A 23,060-nucleotide genomic window follows, 5' to 3' on the forward strand; every position below is an offset into this window, starting at 1 on the left:
TGATTCTGAGCTTTCAGAAAGAGCCAACGTTACACATTAGAACTGTTTTAAGATAACCTATTGTTTCTCCTACTCCCATGTAACTGGAGGACTTGGAACAGCTCATCCAAAAAAGAGCTCTCAAGGCTGCAAGAGGTACGGAATGACCTCAATAATATGGCAGAGCAGAAAACAGAACTCGAGCAAGTCAATAGTAAAACACTGGAACTGGTGGAACAACTGCAACAAATGGTGCATAGACAATCCCAACAGATCCAGGCACTAAAAAATATAATGGGGGATCTAGAAAACCATCAAAGATGGAATAACATTTGACTGGTTAGACGTAGAAGGAGATGGATAAAGACTCCATAGGAACCTACCACTCTACCACTTACTCACGCACCCCTGCGCAAGGTACCCCCCAGGGCTCCATATCAAAAACTCTTTAATGATAACAGTTGATACCCCCCTACACCCCACTGGGAAACCTAATGCCCTTCATTATAAGAGCACCCTATCATGGATGTGGAAATCGAGTAGAACCTCCAGAAAGCAGAACAAAAACTATATAAAAAACCCTCTGTCACAAGACTGGCCAGGGTCACCCACTATAGGAATATACTGCAAAATTTAGCACTCAACTAATATAAATTTTATAAATATGGACACAAAGGACATATACTGTTAGATGAAAAACTCAGAGATCAACAAATGACCAAAAGTATAGCAGCAATAAATAATAAACAAGGTGTTTATTGGAGTACACAGTAGTGGGCATCTCAGATGTATTCTTCCAGTACTATTAAAACCTATACAACCTAGATCCTACAAAAAGTATAACAGGACATCACCCCACACTGAATTGCCAGAGATTGGCTCCTTAAATGGATACCTGAAAAGTACTTCCTACCCTCACACTGGAGGAAGCAGAAATGGGTTTCTCAAAGGGGAACATATTCCACCATCAATGACCATGTTACTCATCACCCTCATACCTAAACTGTGAAAGGACCACATGGACTGTACAAACTATAAGTCCATTTTACTAATAAACACTGACCTGAAAATATTCAGTAAGATTCTAGCAAATAGACTCTCTGACCTAATGCCTAGTCATTAAATGAAATTCATTAAATTCCACCAGATAGGGGACAACGCCAGAAGAACAACTGATATAATTGACCTGATTAACAACAACCCTACCCCAACCTTACTCCTGAGTCTGGACACGGAGAAGGCTTTTGATCACCTTGTTTGGAATTTCATGCTTTCCATGCTAGATATCATGGGGGGGGGGGTCTCAAGGCAATCGAGGACCTTTATACCGCACCCTCAGCAGCAGTTGAAACTTAACAGCACCCTCTCTGCACTTTTTTGGGGTGACCAGTGACACCTGACAAGGATACCCTTTGTCACCTGTGCGTTGAACCACTCACCATTGCCATTCGCTCCAACCCAGACATAACCAAGGTGCAACAGGGTTACTATAAACCCTGCCTATTCTCAGACAATGTGCTGGAAAATATATACCTGGAAAGCAGGCCTCATCAAATACCTGGGAATTTATTTTTACACATCATGATACACTATACACCTCAAACTAGGCAGTTTATAAACACATTAAGGTAGATCTCAAAAAATTGAATTTGGGCACCCTATCATGTGGAAAATCAACACAGTCAAAATGAACATACTACCCCAGCTGCTGTACTAATTTAAAAAACACTACCAATTCCCATCCCCCCAAAACTGGACTAAATTAAGTTATGTATTAATGTCTGAATGTATTTTATACACAGACCCAGAATTACCAAAGATACAATGCAGAAAAAAATCACTTAAGGTGGGCTAGCAGTCCCTGACACTGCTAAATACTAACTGGCATGCCAGCTACAACAGATCCCTCACTGGAGTACTTTCAATACCATTAGCAAATGGACCCTAATAGAAGCAAACGTAGCCAAGGAAAAAGCCAAGAGACTCTGCACTCTAAACTCCATGCACCTAACCAGAATTTCATATGGGACAGACCCTGGACTTTAAACAGACATGGCGCCACCCAGAAATCTTAATATTTGGGAACTTATGGACCCTAAAATAGGCAAACTTAAAACACTGGAACAGCTGAAAACTAAAAAATGTCAAAATTCCAGTATACCAATATCTCTAGGTAAAACACTACATTACAACCCAAACTAGAGCCTGCAACAACACAGCCTTTTGTCGCCTAGGACCCGGGAAAAAAGGACTAATTTCCCAAATTTATGATATATTAATATCACTCCCCACTGAAAATTTCACAAAATTCCCATGTATGACATAGTAGGAAGGAGAGTTCCCAGCTGACCATCTTGTAAAAGATTGGAAAAAAAATATGGGATAACGCAAAGAGGTCCTTCTATTTGTGTCAGATATAAAGATTGTATTTATAATATTCTATTAAAATGGTATTACACCCTAGATTGGCTTTACAACATGCTTCCACTCATGTTAGACAGGTGCCAAATATAGTAATTTAAGTGGGCCCAGTGGCATTACATACTGTAAGGTTGATGCCACACGTGGCGTAGGGCTGATTTTTTCGGCAAGCGGAAAAACGCTTGCCGAAAATTCAGCCCTATGCCTGCTACTTGTGCCTGCACCCGAATGAATGGAATATGCTCGTGTGCAGGCACATGTAGCCGATATACGCATGAAAACGCGTGAGAATGCAAAGTCTCGCGTTTTCATGCGTATATCGGCTATATGTGCCTGCACCCGAGCGTATTCCATTCATTCGGGTGCAGGCACAAGTAGCAGGCGTAGGGCTGAATTTTCGCCAAGCGTTTTTACGCTTGCCGAAAATATCAGCCCTATGCCTCGTGTGGCATCAGCCTAAAAGACAACTGCCAGTTCTACTCAAAGGCAAGACTACATAGCTGCAAAGCAGCAATGCAAATCACTGTGGTGTCCATTATTTTCTACTTCCATGTAGATACTTCCCTTACAGACTGGTATATACCAAGTACAGTTGAACTGTATAAGAACACCAATTAATTAAATAGTGGAGTTTATCAAGAACTTCCATTTGAACACAGTTTTGTCAGCAACACTCCCTTCTTCCTTCAACAAAGTACACACAGAATCTCCACTCTTCTTTTTTAAAAACTAAAGAGTTGGGTATTTGAGTGGAAACAAAAACATGCTCTATTTTATAGCTTCCTAACTCACTACAGAATTTCTAGAACTAATTCTATTTCATTCTCAAGGGGTGGAAAAAGCAAATTAACAGCACACCATATAAAACAGAAGTAACTAGACCATCACACTGAAATTACTCCCACATACCAGGTGTAATGCAGGGAATATCAAGTTTCCTCTTCATGAATGAACAAAGTTCATCCAGTTTTTGTGTTGTGCAGTTGCTACATGTAAACTCACTAGATCTGAAAAAGATATCTAGCGGCCAGTTCTGACTTCCTCTCTAGTTGACTAATCATAGCTAAATGTACAAAGACTGATAAATATAAGATTGCTTGTTAACAGAAATGTGGGGCATAACAAAGATACACTGCAAATGGCTAAGAGCACAATTAATCATTATACACAGACACAGAGATACAAACTACCCACCTAATAGATGCTTCACGTAAAGGCTTGTTACAAAGTCATATCAATTCACTAATGCAGCATCCCAGAAAGAATGGCTTGTGAATAAACTATTCTGTCAATGCAATCACTAATTAGTTATTAAGGCAGTGTTATTACAAGCATCAGATTGATTTTCTGTCTTATGCCTAATTAATCATGTAGCTTGTAGAACTGTAATGTATCCAATTAAAGAGCTGTAACTTACTTCTGTAGTATTCTAATGTATGTTACGCAGGTAAGCTAAATTGCCAAAGAGATCTGATGTATTATTGTGTATATAGTATATAAAGGTGCAAAATCACCTATATGCCTCCAACAGCCCACCCCTAATGAATACTGCACTGCCAAACGCATCCATAACAGTATTCATAGAGGGGACTGCAGGTATTTGCATTAAAATCTAAAGCAAAAAGTGCAGAGCAAGGTGCAATATGCAATGTGTGCCTGGTTATGCACTAGGCACCCTTCCACAACTATTTATGTAACTCCTAGGAAGAAGTACCTAACCATACTAAAATGTTTTGTGTTGTGGAAAATTAAAAATTGCAGATTTCCTACAGACAGGGGGTTGGATGTAGAAGTAATTTTACCCTTTGTCCCTCTTAGTGATACAGTATGTTACAGATATTTTTTTTTAACATTTCTTGATTTTTCTGAAAATATTTTGGTACCTTACTATATTGACAAATGTATCATAGCTGATAGATGTACCAATGTGTTGCTTTAAGCAGTCAATATAATTCATTTTCAATAGGTAACAGTATTCTTTGGAGGTATTTAAGTATCTCTATCTTTTTGGCCCAAAAATGCCACCATACTGACCCCAGCTGGCCCTGCTGTTTGCAAAGGGTAAAGTGAATTCAAGAGGCCACTCGCTTAATAAAAGCTAGGATCGTATGGTCGAAAGAGGTATAGTTAGGATTGGTGTACTTAGTAAGGATCAAGTTCAAGGTACTGTGTTATTATTACAAAAAAAGGAAATCATTTTAAAAATGTGAAATATTTGATTAAAATAGAGTCTATGGGGGATGGTCCATACCAGTGCTGGCTACCACTACTCTGTTTGCAGTATACCAATTGGGGTGATTTTTTTCTGTGGAGCGTTTTCTTTTGAACTATGATTCTTTTGAACTTGATCAATAAGTGAAGAATTTACTCTTTGGCAAAAATCTTTTTGAATTCCCTGTAATTAAGTTCCTAATATAAGTTATTTGCGTGCCTTGTGCGTTACTGACTTTATCTTGTGGATTTCTATGGTCTTTTATTGTATCCTTAATAAAGGAACTGATGGTTAAGGCTTCCGGTCTAGTGTCCATTCATTGTGTCCATGTCCATGTATTGTGTCCATGTTGATGTATCCTGTTATTGTATCCAGTTTGAGGCCTTTGACAACATTTAAGGTCAGTGCATGTCTTTCAGCCAGTTATCCCATATTTTATTTCATATTTTTCCGGGCATCCCCTGACCAGGTATGTTAACTTTTGGCTGGGGAGGGTGTCAGTACCATTTTTTTCCAAAAAACCAAGGTTGGGGGTGCCGTTGCCTGGAGGGAAACTCCTTAAAGGGATACTGTCAAGATTTATATGGTATACTTATTTCTAAATTACGGTGTTTACATAGCAACTAATTCACTCTACCATTTAAAATGTTATTCTTGAACCAACAAATGTTCTTTAAGTTGTAATATTGTTGAGTAGGCAGCCATCTCAGTGCATTGTGCCCGAGTCTGAGCTTTCAGAAGAGCCAGCGCTACACATAAGAACTGCTTTCAGATAACCTATTGTTTCTCCTACTCCCGTGTAACTGAAGGAGTAGCAAGCCAGACTTGGATTTCGTACCAATGAGTGCTATTCTGATATATACTGGGAGCTGCTATCTTGCTACCTTCCCTTTGTTCTACTGATCGGCTGCTGGGAAGGGGTTATATCACTCCAACTTGCAGCTCAGCAGTAAAGTGTGTCTAAAGTTTATCAGAGCACAGGTCACATGGCTGTGGCAAAAATGAAGAATATGGCTACCCCCATGTGAAATTTCAAAATTAAATATAAAAAAATGCAGGATTCTATTAACTCTATTAACTGATGTGTTTTGAAAAAAACATGTTTTCCCCTGACAGTATCCTTTAAAGGGATATCGCTGTGTTTTTATGCATTAGCTTTTTTTTTTTTTATCTTGGCTAGCAAAAGTGTCTCAATAAATACTGTTTTGCATTCATTGTAACAATCTATTATGAAACATTGTTTTAGTCTCTTCTGTCATGGTGTTTGTGATAAATTCATTATTGAGACACCCAGGTGGTAATAAAATATAATATTGGTATGGGATCCCTTATCCAGACAGCTTTGTATTATGGGAAGGCCATCTCCCATAAAATGCTTTTTAAGCAAAAAATTCGAATTTTTCAAAATGATATCCCTTTTACAGTAATAAAATCTTAATTCTTATTGGAGGCAAAACAATCCTATTGGATGTATTTAACATTTAAATAATTTTTTTAGAAGTATGGTTATAAAAAAAATCCCAGGTCCAGAGCATTCTATATTACAGGTCTCATACCTGCAGTTGTTGTTGTTGGATCCTAATTCTAGTGTATGTCTGGGCCAGTTACATGGGGCTGAGGGCAGTTAAATCTCTTGTATTGGATGATTAATAATGAAAACACCATTCTAGTCTATTAAAGCTAAAAAATGCCTCCAGCCCAGCATGACTGACACAATTGGACAGGATACTTAAGCTATGTGAGAGTGTCAGCTGAGATGAGTAATGCTGGGCTGCGGGTACTTTTGGCCTGAAACATGTTTGTGCCCCAAAAGGATCCCTGGCAGCCAACAATTAATATGCGTTGCACCTACAATGGGATTTTTTTCTGTCTTTCTATGTGCAAAATGTACTAATCCAAGGATGGACTGTGTTTAATCTGCAGGAATGATCCTTGCAAATGGCAAATTTGGGATGGACTTCTCTTTTATTGAATACATACAGAATGCATAACAGAAAGGGCAATAAACAATAACAGAGCTGGAACAACATGAATGAGTGCAAACAACAGAATGCTTAACATAAAGTACAATAGGCAGTGACAGACCTGGAGCAACATATCCAAAAAATACCTCAGTCCCTTATATCTGTATGCATCTCACCAACAGTCATGTTACCCTGAACTATTTATGTGATGTATAAATAGAAAACAAGATCGGAACAATTGGTACTCAACTATGATTCAAATTTCCTCTAATTTAAGTGCAATGCAGCAGAGAAAGATTGGGTCATCAACACAGTTTTTTTCCAATATAATTTATATTCTGATTCCTTCCAAGGTGTGTATTAAAGGATTACTTACTGCTAGATAAAAAAAAGTAATGGGGAATGTAGTGTAAGGGTTCCTACATTTTTTATTAAGGGAACCAGATTAATGATTGGTTTAGATCTAATAATTCCCCAATTTTAATTATTATTGTCTATTGATGCAAGACATTTCAGGTTATGGGGGATTATGGAGACCCTCCCTAAACAGCATTGGGACACAATGTTGGGTCTTGCCCCATAGGTTAAGAAGCACTGTATTAGTGGAATCTGTTACAGAGATTTACATAATTGAATTTGCTTCACCTCAACAGGAATTATGAGGCACTGCCAAAACTATGTACTGCTAAGTTAAAGTGTGTCCTTAGACTAAGAAGTACAAGGAATGAAGGTGTATTGATAAAACAACCAGGAGAGCACACAATGAAAATACTGTTATCATGGTTGATTACCATTTAAGGAACAAAAGGAAAAATATTTTGAGGGAGCAAAAAGCAGCAGTTTGCAGACCTTTCTGAGATGTATGAAAAAGATGTCCAGCAACAAATAGCGAGATGTAATTTATCTGACTGCGATTGATAGATAAATAGATGTAGAAGTGATTCAATTTTATGTATATAGTTTTACTACAGCAGTGAGTGGAAAATAACAGAAGCACAGCTAAGCAAATACAATGCACATGGTTTGTAGGAGAGGAGGAGGGCAGTTCTATAATAAAATTAAAAATAAAGTGCTGTATTAATTCCCTTCAGTGTATGTAGTATAGGAGTAGTGGGTCTATAATTTGAACCTGAAGAGAAAGAGCACAAGAATAACAATTGTTTCCAAGAGAATAATAAAAAAATTACTTTTAAAGATATTAGTTTTAATTTAACTGAAAAGGATGTTCCTAAAGAATCAGGACATTACAAAACACATTTCACATTTTTCAGAGGTATAGGTTTGGTGAATTCAGAGAAAACTTGGATAATCCAACTGCTTTACGGTACTTTGTACATCTGAGACAACCATGAAACTCTCTTATTCTTTACAGGAAAAGATAAACTGCTTGGCTCTTTGAGGCTGAAGCACTTACCAAGAATGAATCATTTATAATCTGTTCCATTTCTTTCAATGATTTGCTTTGGATGGCAATTAATCTCTGAAATAGATCCAGCACAGCTTTTTCAAGGCTCTGCAAATGACGAAGCCACAAGCTAAGTACTGCTGATTCACTTAGCAATATCTTCTTCCTTTATTTATAAGAGATAAAAATATTCACATCTACATTTTACTGGCAAAAAAATATATGTGGGTGTATGTTTGTGTGAAAATGTTGCAATGTTAAATGAAAGACAGCAAATTGACCTTATTTTGATGATGTGTTGGGCCTATTGTTTTAAAATAGACAGCTCACATAATGCAATGCAATGTATAAATACACTGTACAAAACACAATGCCATCTTTAAATTAATCTAAAGTAAATTATAGAGGAGAGATCATTTATGGAGCAAGCAGAACATAGTGTGCAAAGTACAAAAACAAAGCCTGCAATCTGCCTTATATTGTGCTTTGCACACTGCGTTCTGTCTATTCTTTATTGCCTCAGATCTCCAGCTTGGGCTTCCCCCATGAAAACTGCACTGCCTGTGATAGTCAGCGCTGTATTGGTGTGGGCGGATAGGGAGACAACCCCCTCACGCCCCTAACTTGAGTGTGAATTGGATGTGCAAGTTACAGTGGCATGAGGTGTAGCCCACAAAAAGTTGCAGATACTAGATGTTTACATATTTTCTGGTGTGACATGGGTCTTAAACTGGCCAAATATAAGTAGATTCATTAGTCTGGCCTGACAGGCAAATGAGTTGATCACTGATCAGTCTCTCAAAATATGTGGTGCCTCACACTACTCAATAAAGGTTCATGCTCTTGGCACTCTGGCTCAATAACGGTCTAAATAAGCTCTGCTAGAATAATACCTAAATTGTAGTGTTGCTCTTATTAGCAAATATACTCAAAGCTACCAAGCTTACCTCAGTATTGCATCATTTACACGATCTAAAAACTCATCATCCAGAACCTCCTTTGGTTCAGAACCATGATACAAGAGGAGTGCTTCGAGCAAAGGTATTAGGTCAGGCAACGTGAGAATTGGGATGCACCTAATAGATAATGCACGTATATTATCCCCTGAAAGCCTGCGAAAAAAAAATAGTGTGTTGAAATATGTCTAAAATCATATGACTTTTTGTCAGGTGCTCTATTGTGTTTAATTTATAATATGCTATTGTGTTCTTTCGTTGCAGACACTCTCTTACGTGAAAACGTAATAAATAGTTTGCTCCAGTTTACTCCCACAGTGGGCAATAGTACATTAGCAATAAGTGCTCTGATCTATGTAACAAACAAAGCTAATACAAAAGAGGAAGAGCAGGGCAAGACACATACTTATTTTCACTGTTACTGTTCTCTGGCTTGGTGAGCTGTTTAATCCAGGATGTGATTGTCTAGAAAATAAAAATGAACACAACTTAATCTCAATAAATATTTGTGAATGCAAACTATATTCCTTTGCACTATAAACACTGAAATCACATGTATTCCTCACAATTTGAGGCATACTGGGGGCGCAGATCCACTGCTAAAGGGCTGTTCTGTTCTTGTTACAGAAGCTTGAAACATATGGTGTAAAATGTAATCAGTGAACAGTAAGGCTGTAGTATTCACTTAATTAATTCCTATTCCTTCGACCTCCTCTCTCAGGAATTTGCTTTGGCTGTTGGCTACCAGCATGCTCAGTTTACTAAACACACCCATCAGTCTAGCAGCCAGTTAAGAGATGGCATTGCTGGTTCCCAGCTGTGAGCTCAGCTTAACCATTACAGTGCTCAATCCAATCAGGACTTTTTATCAAAGTAAACTCTGCCTGTGTAAGCCTACATTCTTGGTTGCACAAATTTTACAGCGCACATGTGGTGTTTGCAGATGTAAATGTCACTTGTGAAAGCTTCTATTTGTTTTAGGAAAATGTGATGGTGCTGGTGAATGGAGGGAATATATCCAGCACAAATGATACGGTTTGGGTTGGGGAGATGTGCCCAACATATATACATGGTAGGTAAATGTGTAATCTTCCAAAAACAGATTTTACAATCTTCCAAAAACAGAGTTGGCAGAGGATATGCCATTGGTGTTTCCCGCTGATTTACACACCGATATCAGTATTTCCTCCCTCTACCTGCTGTTTAGTTTAACCTGACCCAAATGCTTGAGTGCACCAGCTCACATTACTGAAAAATGGTTTAAAGAAACCCTGGTTACAGTCAACCATTTTGCTGATATTTTGTCTTCTGCTCATTAAGAACATATAAACCCTGCGCTTATAATCATCTGCGCTTCTCTACCTGTGACTTTTGCTTGGCCTTGGCTGTTCAAGCACATGGGTTGCACATCCCTGTTTTGGGCATATTTTTACAACCTGTCACATTTTGTGTATTTCTTCATTCTAGACTGGCAAACGATCAGTGAAAGTATATACCCTGATTTTAATTAGTATCACAAGTAAGAAGATATTCAGTTGGAAAACATTTTTTATTAATACATTATGCAATATAGTAGAATTCTATTACTTTTCCCTTAAAGGAGAAGGAAAGGCTAGGCACCCCCAAGTGACTTAAATCGCTTACCTTGTACCCCGGGCTGGTGCCCCTGTTAGGAGGAAACTGCACCAGCCCGGGGTACTTTGAGCGATCGCTTCCTTCTTCCGGCAAATCCCTGGGCCGGTGAATGCGCAGTAGAGTGAAAAGCCGACTTTCTTGTTAAAGTTCAGCTTTTAACTCTACTGCGCATGTGCGTGCCTGAAACAGGAAGGAGGAAGCGCTCGCTGCTACCCCGGGGTGGTGCGGTTCTCTACTAACAGGGACACCGGCCTGGGGTACAAGGTAAGCGATTTAAGTCACTTGGGGGTGCCTTACATTTTGGCACCCCCAAGTGATTTAGCCTTTCCTTCTTCTTTAAAGCATCACCTCTAGGATATCTGTAGAATTGTTGCGACCTTACATACCAGGATCAGGATCTGATAAATCCAATCTAAAAGCAACTAAACTGCACCAACTGCTTGAATCTGCAATAACTATTACTCAAACCTTTAATAGTTTTTTTCAATTAGTGACAAACAATATTTTTGTGAAACTGCCGCAAAAATTCACTGCACCAAAAGTTTGGTAAGTGATGAAAAAGTAGTGGTTGTGTCTAAAAAGTCATGCGGTAGCCACTTTTGGTAAATTTTCCACCGTTTTACAAACATTTTTGCAAATTGTCCGGGGAAGCAAAACGGGACAGATTCGCTCATGACTAGTTTAAATGTTTTCACATTCAAATGTATCCATACTGATACATCTCTCTCAATTCAATTCAATGATAGGCTAAGCAGATTTATCATCCTTTAAATTCAGTCTTATTTATATACATATAAACATTAAACAGATGCTTTCTTCTAAAAGGAATTAATCTTACATTCTTCAAAAGCTTGCTATGATAATCAACAGTTGTGCATCCAATTTTGTTGATAGACTGATTTTCCTCATGACCAATTGCTTCAGATGAGCAAAACAGATGACAAAGGAGGTTCTGGTGAAAGAAAAGAAGACATTGCTAAGATCTATACATTAGAACAAAATGGATCATTTGCATTACATATCCATATTGATTTCTCTTCAGCAAGCACTTGAACCATTTTCCATCCTTAGTCAATATGAAATGATGTTGATAGAAAATATACAGGTATGGGACATGTTATGCAGAATGTTCTGGACCTGGGGTTTCCAGATAAGGGGTATTTCCATAATTTGCATCACCATACATTAAGAAAAAAAAATAATTTATCATTAAAAAAACCCAATACTATTGTTTTGCCACCAATAAGGATTAATGATATCTTAGCTGGGATCAAGTACAAGGTAATGTTTTATTATTACAGAGAAAAAGGAAATACATTAAAAAAATAAAATTTGAATGATTTCATTAAAATATGTCTATTGGAGACAGCCTTTCCATAATTTACTTGTATACAAAAACAAATATGAAAATACAACCCAACCCAACCCATTACAACCCAATTTTCTGTATGATGCAGCAGCGACATAACTAAAGGGTTTAATACAGAAAAATCAATTTTAAATCTAATGCAAATGATTTACATGATTGCAAACAGATTTGTTAGTGGTAGGGCAGGATTCACTTGGTCTGCAGTTATATGGTTTCTATAAGGTTTTCTCCGCTCTAGGATTTTTGCGATATTTTTGGACTATTCTTTAAATTGTAAAGCATGTAAAATAGAGTAAAGAATTAAGCTGAGAAAATAGATCTTACGTGTGCATTTGGACCCATTATAAGTGTTGTCTTTATCGCCATCTAGTGGAAGATATAGATTTTGTATTGCTTATACTAATTAATTATGGGATTTCTAGTTTTTTTTTACTATAACTATAATTTTTAATGTTATCGTGGAGACAAATATCGCTCGTTAAAGTGATATTGTCATTAATTACTAAAATTTAAATAATGAATATTGAAAGTTGATTAGAATTACATTACTTTTTGGTTTACACAATTTAAATTTTTCATACACACAGCATTTCATTCAAATCTGCAATTTCCACGTCAAATGTATGATCATGATTTAGATTCTGATAAGTCTGCTACATTTGGAAGGTCAGTGGTTGCAAACGGATATATACCGTTGATAGACTGTTCTGAATGTTAGCTAGTCATTTCAGGGTTACCTGCTCACCAGGAAGATGTACCTCTGTGTTTACAATAAATATGAACACACAGGTGTGTCTTTTATATGAATAAACCTACTACATTACAAAGGTAATATACTTATTGATCTGCATAGTGCAAAGTGCAATTGCAACCACCATGTTTTTTTTTACCTACAGTGCAACTTTTTTTTGTCATTATTCCAGCATCATTGTGGCCAGTGTGGTCAAAGTGTTAAAACGAGCGCAGTTATGCGTGCCAGAATCAGCCAGAATTGAGCTGTAAATTTTCAATTGACATTACTTCCACCTTTCACCATGGCTGGAACTAGGGGCAGGCAGAAGAGGCACCTGCCTAGGGCGCCTAAGTACCTCTGTTGCCAATCCCTAGTCTGGGATCTTTTATCCCCACAGCTGATTTCCCGGTGCTCCCCCCCCCTGCATGGCATCTGTGTGCCACCCCCTTCTACAACGTGGGGGGGGGGGGAGGGGGCCAGCCAGGTCACCACTGAAAACACATCTTTGCATGATTCTTTAGCCACACGTTCACAGGGCAGTGTGGGAACCTTGGAGCTACTACCACCACATTAGAGGGTTCCACTACATTAATAAGTGCAAAATTACAATACAAGTTGGCTTAATAGGTGCACTTGCGTATATTGTACATGACTTCAATTGGATATGTGGGTCGTAAATGACTTGTAAGTGTTAATCTTGTATGTGTTTCCTCACAGCTTAAGTGCTGGAGTGCTCTATTTGTATATTGTTTTTCAAATGCGTTATGGGAGATGTGTGAGCTTTGGCCTAGGGATCTGTGGACTTTCTGTTAGTGAGTTGGTAATCCAACAATGACTTATATATACCATACCTCTTTTTCCAGTAGGGTGCCTTTGGTGGAAGCCTAGACACTGGGGCTGCAGTGGATGTGGTAAACTAGAATCTGATACAGTACAACATGGAAAGTTACTGATTCATTTAAGGAATATTGTACATTTTTTAATTGGTGTTGTTAGTGGTGTACCCCGGGGGTCCAACCTTTGCATTATTCCTTGCAAGACACATGTGTTTTTTAGAGAGATTTTAAGATGTTCTTACATTGGAGAACTAGGTAGCTAATTTAAAAATGAGGTTCGATGTTATAAAAATATTTAGCACATATTTTAGATACACTAAATGGAAGTTTGTTGGGGCATTCCTCAATTGAGAAAGATTTAGGGATTAACTTTAGGGATGAGAACATCATTTTTCATTTTTATAGGCCTGTGGTAAGGCCTCATCTTGAGTGTTCAGTTAACTTTTGGTCCATTATCCTTAAGAGGGATAGTAATGAGCTGAAAATGCAGGGATGTGCAACAGGTTACACAAATAAGAAGAACTAAAGATGAAAGACTACCAAAGTTGGGGTTGTTTACTCTAGGAAAAAATGCACTTATGAGGGGACAAGATAATTTTTTACAATTACATTGCAGACAGATAGGGGGGGATCTTGTTCACATAGAAAAAGAAGCCACCCCTTTAGACTCATGGATGAAAATATGCTCCTTTGCTTACAGTGGATATATTTACTGCTTTAATGTGAGTTATTTGTTATGCAACCATACATTACATACATATTTGTTGATGTATATAGTAATTTTACTAATTTTATCGATAGTGCAAGTCAACTATATCAAAGATATGCCAATAAAGCCAAATGAAAAGGACATGTGGAGTAGAGCTTCATGTCTTAACTTCCTTACTGAGTGCACAAGGTAGCAGGAGTTTCCATGGTAATTATCTTGACAGCAGATTATTTTAAAGGATGAAAGACAACTAAAAATGTTCTAGTTACAGAGGCTATTCCTATCTAAACACTGTGCTTCGCCAATGTCATCATGTGATGATGGTTCTGGCCGTATGATGCTGTCGGGTGTGGGGTTATTGCGTCTGCTGGACACAATTCTGAAGATTTCTGCCTGGGTTTTCAGTATGTTTGGACCCAGACAGCCCCTAATCCAGCTTTACTAAATAACAATCGCAAAAAAGTTAATGAATTTGCAGTGAATAGTTGAAATTCTTCTGAATTTGAAATGTGCGAATTACCTTAAATTAAGCCAGATTCAATTCAATGAGAAAAAGGTTTATCAAGTGAAAACTCATGGAAGAGATCCAATTTGAGATGCAATTCACTTCAGAAAACGAATCTCTTTTTTTTACATGAAAACTCTAGTAAAGTCTCTGGGAAAAAACTGGAACTGAATTAGGAGTAAAGTTTTTTCTCCTCAAACTGAATCTGGTCAATGAATTTCATGCGATAAACCATAATATAACTTTTTCTCACTGAATTGAATCTGACCCATTATTTATAATATGTTATGTTATTCCATGGGGTAGCTGTAACTAAACTGAACTATAGAGAAAAAATAAAAAAAAGATTGAAAAGAATATGTTGCACTGGAAATAAATAGAATTTCCACATAAAATTATATCTAGGGGGGGCCTTAAATGGCATAGGACAAACTACTAGTAAGTCATAGACACAGCCCTCCTTTATATAATTAAAGCACTTGTGGCACCATTTTATGTCTATACACCGTAGTAGAAAAATAAAAATATCAGTCTGAATTTGAAAAAGAGTAAAACACTCATAATATGAAACATAAGTGATTTAAGGGAGATTCAGTGACTGATTAAGATATCAATGCATGCTTTCAGAACACAAGAGCTCCTTTAGCTGACAGAGCTTAAATTACAGATAAAACCTGTAGAGGGCAGGGTTGCTTTTCTTGAAAGCTTTCCAACAACTGCTCAAAAGTTGGCTGAGACTGTTGGGAGTCTGTTCTTTACTATAAAGCCAACTCATATTTATCAGTATTAATATATAGATTATATTTCTGATATATAAAGTTTCAATAAAGAGTCAGTCTGCAATGCAAAAAGAGAAGTGTAAACACAAAGAAGTGTCTACCACAAATACAGTGCATAAAACTGCCCATTAACTGGAATCATGACTAATAACATAGAATAAATGGAAATCACTGTAATTAAAATAAATGAATGTCTTTTTCTGGTTTCATTTTAAGGAAACCAATGTTCTGAGAGTCAAATGTTTGTGTGTGTCTTTCAAGTCTTTGGTTAACCACATTCAACTAAGGTTGCAATCGGGAGACAGCCAAAAATACTAGGAGGGGAAGAGAAAAAAAAACACCTCTAGTGTTACCATACTCCAGCTCATTTCCTTGTACCCCTGTGTTACCAGGATAGGAAAACTTATGCTATGCAGCTACTGTGGCTAAGACCACACAAAGTCTTTATGGAAAGGTTCCAAGTCCTAAAGTTCCATCTGTGAGTCATGCTCAGCATTGGTACGTAGCTTCAACTATGCAAGTACGGTATCCATCCGGGTTATAGATTTACATTTGGAAAGGCAAAAAAAAAGTTAACTGTTTAATGCTGAATTTCACTATTTCTATAACAAACAAGGAGAGCAATGTGCTCTTAGAAATTTATAATATCACTAATGGAAAATATGTACTATAGATTACAAAAATGGACTTAGGGAAGATGAAGCCGCCATCTGAGAAAGGTAATTTACATAAACCATAAACTTCCAAACTGAATGCATGCCCATTACCCAACATACAACTGAAGCCTCTGGAGGGGATGCTGCTCAAAACAGCTAGAGGACTACAAGTTGGATATAACTGATGTATATTCAGAAGAAAACTAATATCTAACTTTTATCTATGTTTTTCCCCAAAAGTATCCTCTGATCGTGGGAGATTTGGGCTAATTCCCTTTCTGCCCAACCAGAATACAGCTCTCCACAGACACAAATATACTGACATGTTCCTATCAATGACAGGAACCATAGGAGTCTTATAAACAAGAAAGCTCAATGTTGTTATTGTTTTAGTCCTCCCCACCTCAGCTTTCAACTACTCTATCTCTGAGCTTCCCTTGGGTTTTCTCTTGTGTGGTGAGTCCTACAAAAGGTCGTAACACAGAGAAAGATAACCTGCAATTTTAAATAAAATACAGCATTTCCTTGCTAGTGATAGTGAAATGTCTCCTTTTATTTAAAGGAACCTTCCAATATTCCTTTAACTGAACTAAAATAAAACTCTGGCCTCCTCTGTCTCTGACATTCATACATATTGCTAAAAGTAAAAAAAAAATTCTGCCAGAAAAAATGAAGAAGACAGATTTGTGGTTAAAAACATACATTTGAGATCAGTGCCAAGCATTAACCATACCTCCCAACATTTTAAAAATGAAAAGAGGGACATATAGATTTGGTGCGCGCAGCACTGCAAATTTTTTGACCACGCAAACTTTTGTGGCCACGCCCCAATTACCACACCCTTTTTAAAAAAAAAATACACCTTTTATATAGTTGAAATGGTGGGATCAGACACAAAATGTACTGTACCCTCGTACTGTACTACCTAAGGAAAACAATATAGTAACATATATATATATATATATAAAATACAAATATATATAGAAGGCAGTCAGTTATAAGTGAGTTATAACTATGTACCAGTTTTGCCCCCCCATACAGAGTGCCCCCATAGACAGTACCCCCCTACACAGTGCCCCCATAGTAACTGCCCTCATAGAAAGCGCCCCCAATTGACCCCATAGACAGTAGCCCCATACACAGTGCCCCCAATAGCCCCCATAGACAATGCCTCCATAGTAAGTGCCCCCTTACACAGCCGCTCCTTCTTCTTCTGCGGCTCTGCCTTATGCTGCAACGACAGGCCCTTTTATAAGGTTGTGCCCTATGCGTATGACGTCACACGTACCACGGGGTGCTACCTTATAAAAGGGCCTGTCACCGCCGCACAAGTTGCAGAGCAGGAGAAGCCAATGTCGCGGGTACAGCCGGTGCATCCTGCTGTGCTTGATAGTCCAATGAATGTCCCGGAAATGCGGGACATTCATTGAACTATCCGGGACAGCGGGATGCGCTATAAAAACTGGGACTGTCCCGTGGAAAGCGGGACAGTTGGGGGGTATGCATTAACCACAATATTTGTGACATTTTTTAATGTAAATCATACCACATATATAGAAACATTCACCTTAATATAACATTCCCTGTTTTTAAACAGGCCACTTGACGTTAAACACTGGGAAATGGTGGTCTGGAAATACAAATGTGTAAATCGGCCTGAAACAGTTTCACCAATTACTCAGAAGTTCAATATATGGCTCCTCGTCATATCAGCAGTCAATAAAGCAGCAAAAGGAAATGGAATTTAAACTTTGAAATTAAGACTATGCATTTCATTCCTGGAATATATTAGCAGCTCAGAAATTGCTCAGAATGCTGGGCTCCATAGATCTGAATTTGTGGAAATACCACTAAAGCCATGCTTGGGGAAGAGCTTTTTTGTAACAGAACTAGGGAACTAGGGAAAGATGAGTGTGTTGTGTGTTAAAAGAAGAATAGGGAAGTTTAATTTAATGCTAATAGAATGGGGTGAGATCTAGGACTATGGATCACTAAACGAATTCAATGTTGTGTCACAGAAAAAATTAATTAATACAAATAAAATATTACAAACACAACATAGATTATAAGGGGTCATGAACATCCATTTAATTAACTGACAATGTTGGTAGTGAGCCAGACATTATATACAACTGCAAGTGACAATTTATTATCCAAATACATTTCTTTGGTTCTCAATATACATCTGCAAACATAGCCCAATGCCCTTCACTGGGCTCCCAGCCAGCATTTATGAAGCAACTTTGTTGTATGTATGCCATGCTTCCTATCTTTAGTAAAGCCACATAAACGGCATTGTCAGAGTGAGTTAAGGAAATAAAATATTGTTAGGTACCCCCAGTAGCTTTCATTGCTTACCCCATACAATTTTCTGGTGCTCTGGTATGGGGCATTATAAGGCAGGGTGAGCCGCTACCATCTTTCTCTGCAGCAGGTCAGGCTTTGCAAAAAGGTAGAACTTTTTCAAACAGTACATCAACATTTAAAGGGATTCTGTCATGATTTTTTATGGTATACATTTATTTATAAATTACACTGTTTACACTACAAATAATTCAATCTAGCATTTAAATTTTATTCTTGAACCAACAAATGTATTGTTTTAGTCGTAAAATTAGTGTTTAGGCAGCCATCTTTGTGGGAGGGTAACAGTGGTGTTAAATTCCCTCCATTTGCACATGATCTGCCTGACAGTGGACTTGTGAAGCCCAAAATCTATTCAAATAGTTTTGTAACCTTTTCCAACCTGGTGGTCCTCAGAAAATCTCCTTTGTTCAAGCCTTGAGAAACTTTATTGATATCCATTGTTTATATAATTACATATTTTGCAGCTCCATAAATTATACATGATTCATATCAGTTACCTATTACATTCACACACACTGGGACCATTTTTATCAGAAGCCAATTAACCTTCTTGTATGTTTTTTGGAGTGTCGGAGTAAACCAGAGTACATGGAGGAAACCTAAGCAAGCACAGAGAGAACATACAAATTTCTTGCAGATGGCTGGAATAGAACGCAGGATCCGCACACTTCCACAAACCAGTGCTAAAAATTAGCTTAGAAATTATACTTTTCACACACGCAAACTCTGGATCATTATCCTCAATAAATAATGAAAAAATACAATGTTTTTGCATTTGTTTAATAGGGTTCTCATTAGGGTTAGCTACTTGTCACGGTTACAAAATAGATAAAATACTGATAATTGTCTCTACGTGTGTTTTAGCAATTCTCAATACTGTCTATGGCAGGGTATTTTCTAGCGTTTTGTAGCCACGGCAAGTAGCTGGCTACAAGTAGCTCCCCATTTCATAGCCCTTACATAGTTTATTATCTGAAACACTGATTAGGTGATGAGATGGTTTCAAAAAGTTCCAAGCATGACTGTAAATGTTGATTGGTTGGACATTTTATCTTGAGATTGTTCAGTCTACACAGACAAATCATATATTGTAATTCACCGTTTTAGCAAATCAGTATTTGTGACCCAATCAATTTTGTATGCACGGGCATACTTGTGAGACGTGCCCAGGTCTGGACTGAGACCCAAAATAGGCACTGGCATTTCCAGTACACAAATGCCAAAACAACCCCCACCTAATGTTGCCACCTTTTGCAGAGGCTAACTCTGTGACGTCATGTGGGCTGGACTAAGCCATTGTGGGGGTGGGGCTATGATGTGGCAATAAGCAATTTTCCGATTTCTATGTCAATCTTAAAGAGTCCTGTCCGGTTTTCCAAATTGGGGAAACCAGACAGGCGGTTTTAACCTGGACAGCCCTTCCGAAAACCAGGCTGTCCCATTAAAAACTGGACAGGTGGCAACCCTACCCTGATAAGCCCAATAAACAGTGACTGTCAATGGTATCTTTCAGCAGCCCCGCCGGCATTTGCCCAAATCCACAGTTTGCCAGTCCGGGCCTGGATGTGCTGTGTCATGGTAATTCAACATCAGCAGTCAGTTGTTATTATCCCAAATCCTCAGAAGCCAAAGATTGGAGTTATAAGGCAAAAACATCTTGCTCATAATAAAAGTACCCTTATTGGAAAATATAAGGACACTTGCAGGTGTTTTTTCCCTCTTCCTCTAAGCATCGATGTGATTTTATATGAGAATTACTGCACTGAAAGAGATTACAAAGGCACAGTGCACCCCCATTAATCTCTGAAAAAGCAATTTTGACTTCAATATCCTATGAAGCAGCTGTATCATAAAACTTATACAGTACATTTAATTAACTATGGCAAAATATAAACTTTCACCACAGACCTAATTTTGAAAATATCTACTGTAAATTCAGCTGTATGTATTAGGCAAGACATATCACAGTGAAAATTATATGAAAGATGGGGGCAACAAAAGAATATTAATATAAAATTCTAGAATTCGCTTTAGTCTTCCTTATCAAGGCTGTGCATCCACTTTAGTGATAAAATGTATAGTGGAGAGATGTCTTTTCATCATTTTGGGGGGGGCTTAGTTCTATTTTATACTTTGTATTTATACTTTGTATTTATACTATGTATTAGGATATATGAGGTGCTTTTCATATTCTCATCCTTTATTTACGCTGTTAAATCATGTGATGCACTGAAACAGAATGGCGTGTATGTGGACAAAATATGCTTTTAAGAATATACATTATTTCAATGGGCTTTAAAAGTTTGAGCTTTGCAGCAAAGGCGCACTGACATCATGCCTAAAGTCCCTAAAGCCAGAAGGAGAATGCATGGAGGCAGAATTTATGCAGCAATTTTTTTTATTATTACTGTGTATCACTACCTGTTTTAGGCTTACTGCCCTTTGTCAACTGAACACAATCACCATTAGACAACATTACAATTTAATACCTCCTCCTCAATGGTGCACACTATTGTCGAATAAGAGCCACTGCTCTGGACCATATAATAAGAAATCTTACTAATCTAACTAATACATTTCTTCTTTCAACTACCAAAATTGTGTACCATGTAAAGAGTTAAGCTCCGAAACATTTCACACAATATGCTGCCCAATTACGGTTAACCAAATATTTAGGTACTATTTTACAAAACTTAATAGACTCAGTTCTCTAGGAAAGATTAATCAATCTATTTGTAAAGAGAATAAAGAGTGCATTAGTACTGCATTTAGTTATACTAAGTACCTAACATAAGTATATAAGAGACACTTGATACTCTGTGAATGAATATGTTAAGAAAGCACCATTTTATATACTGAACTTATTGTACTAGCTTACTAGTTTCAGTATCTAGTTCAGTAGTAATGATCCAGATCTTTAAATTTGCAGGGGGGGGGGGTCACCATACTGTATTTTCTTAGGCCTGTCTACAACACTCACATGCTCAGTGTGCACTGAGCAACTGTGCTAAGCTTTATGAACAAAAACATAATCAGCCACATGTAAGTTGGTTGGTATTGGAGGTGATAACTTAAAAATGGGAAGACAAGGGCAAATTGTTCCTGCAAAAAGAATCACTATGGGTTAAAAGACTTAACAGTCTATGCTGTGAGATTCAGCATGTCGGCACTGATGTCATAGAGTAGACCTATGTCAGCGTGTCGGCACTGATGTCATAGAGTAGACCTATGTCGGCTCACTGACGTGCCAAGTACTGAACAGGTGTGTAATATAAGGCTAAGAGAGAGGGGTTTTTTTTGGAGATTTGGGAGACCAATACCAGGCCAATTGATAGGAATCTTACAAGCATATTACCTTTCATTTTCCGTTAAATTATGCTTTTCGTCTTTTCCTCTGTGCTAAATTTACAGGTCAGCACATAGAGATGCTGTTTTTTACTGGTACCAATGGTAATAATTACACTTAAATGAATTAGTATTAATAGGGAACATAACCATGTACACAACACTTATTTATCTGGAAAATAAGTAAGGCTTGATATGTTTTACTAACTGTGTCTATGTATCTGATGTTGCAAATGGGTGAGAGGTAACTATGACTTTTATTAAATATGCAGATGAATTAAATATTTTTTCATGTACTCATACTAAAATAACTTAGTAAAATATCAGCCAACTTTGTGTTTTAGAAACTGGAAAAACAGTTATTTTTCAATTTCCTCAAATAAAGTGCACAAAAACAAAAAGGCAGAATTTTCTTTAAAAAAAAATGAAACAAGAAACAGACTGTGTGGAATGCTGTTGTTCTTTAAAATCACTGTTGCATAAGAAAAAGTGCAAGGCTTTAGACTGTGACCACCCACACTATGGGAAGCAATATGATTAAAGGGAGTTCTGTGTTCCAGTATCTGCCAGCACAGTCTGCTCCATGCTGTAATTATTATATTTGCAGTCTTCTCATAATCTGTTTCATGTGTTGTGGCAAGTCCCATGAAAACCACTAGGCAAGAAAGAGGAACTATTTTTAATGTGCACAAACGGTTGGAAAACTGAAGGCTTGGAATCTTTAGCTGTAATTCATGCTAGATTCAATTCGGTTCCCAAAGTTGATCCAAAAAACTGTAATGGAAATTTACAGAGTAGAGAGTGCGAGCGAAAGAGGGAATGTAAAGCCAGAATTCTCTTCTGTAGTCGTCTTCTAATGAACTGGTCTAGTTCACTGCCCCTCCCTCGCTCCCCATCTAATAATGAGCCAAGTCATTAACTTAGGTCTTAAAAAGCCTGAAACCATGTAAGTTGTGGTTTAAGAATGCACCAGGAGAACAGTAAAAGCCCTCAAATGCGTATGTCACTTTGTTAAAAGATTACGCAAATTGTACAATATTGATTAACCCATGGATTTACAATTTCAATACTTTTTCCTGGAATGGTTTTGGGAAAAAAAAGCAGCAGTTGCTGAACTAATAAAAGAAATTAAGCATACTTGTAATGAAAAACAGCACAAAATAAAAAGGAATATAAATGTCATACAGGT

General features: G+C 37.5%; 1 protein-coding gene across 1 annotated transcript in view; it reads right to left on the reverse strand.

The window, feature by feature from the left end:
* Window positions 1–23,060, reverse strand: part of fancc (FA complementation group C) — a 69,360-nt gene that overhangs the window by 22,837 nt on the left and 23,463 nt on the right. Inside the window, exons 4-7 of the mRNA XM_012971558.3 lie at window positions 11,411–11,524; window positions 9,344–9,402; window positions 8,929–9,093; window positions 7,991–8,147 (exon numbers count right to left, since the gene is read on the reverse strand). Coding sequence (XP_012827012.1) covers window positions 7,991–8,147; window positions 8,929–9,093; window positions 9,344–9,402; window positions 11,411–11,524 — 495 coding nt within the window. The remainder of the gene's footprint in view (window positions 1–7,990; window positions 8,148–8,928; window positions 9,094–9,343; window positions 9,403–11,410; window positions 11,525–23,060) is intronic.

This window comes from Xenopus tropicalis, chromosome 1, assembly GCF_000004195.4.
Source record: "Xenopus tropicalis strain Nigerian chromosome 1, UCB_Xtro_10.0, whole genome shotgun sequence".
In the NCBI taxonomy this organism is placed as follows: Eukaryota; Metazoa; Chordata; class Amphibia; order Anura; family Pipidae; genus Xenopus; species Xenopus tropicalis.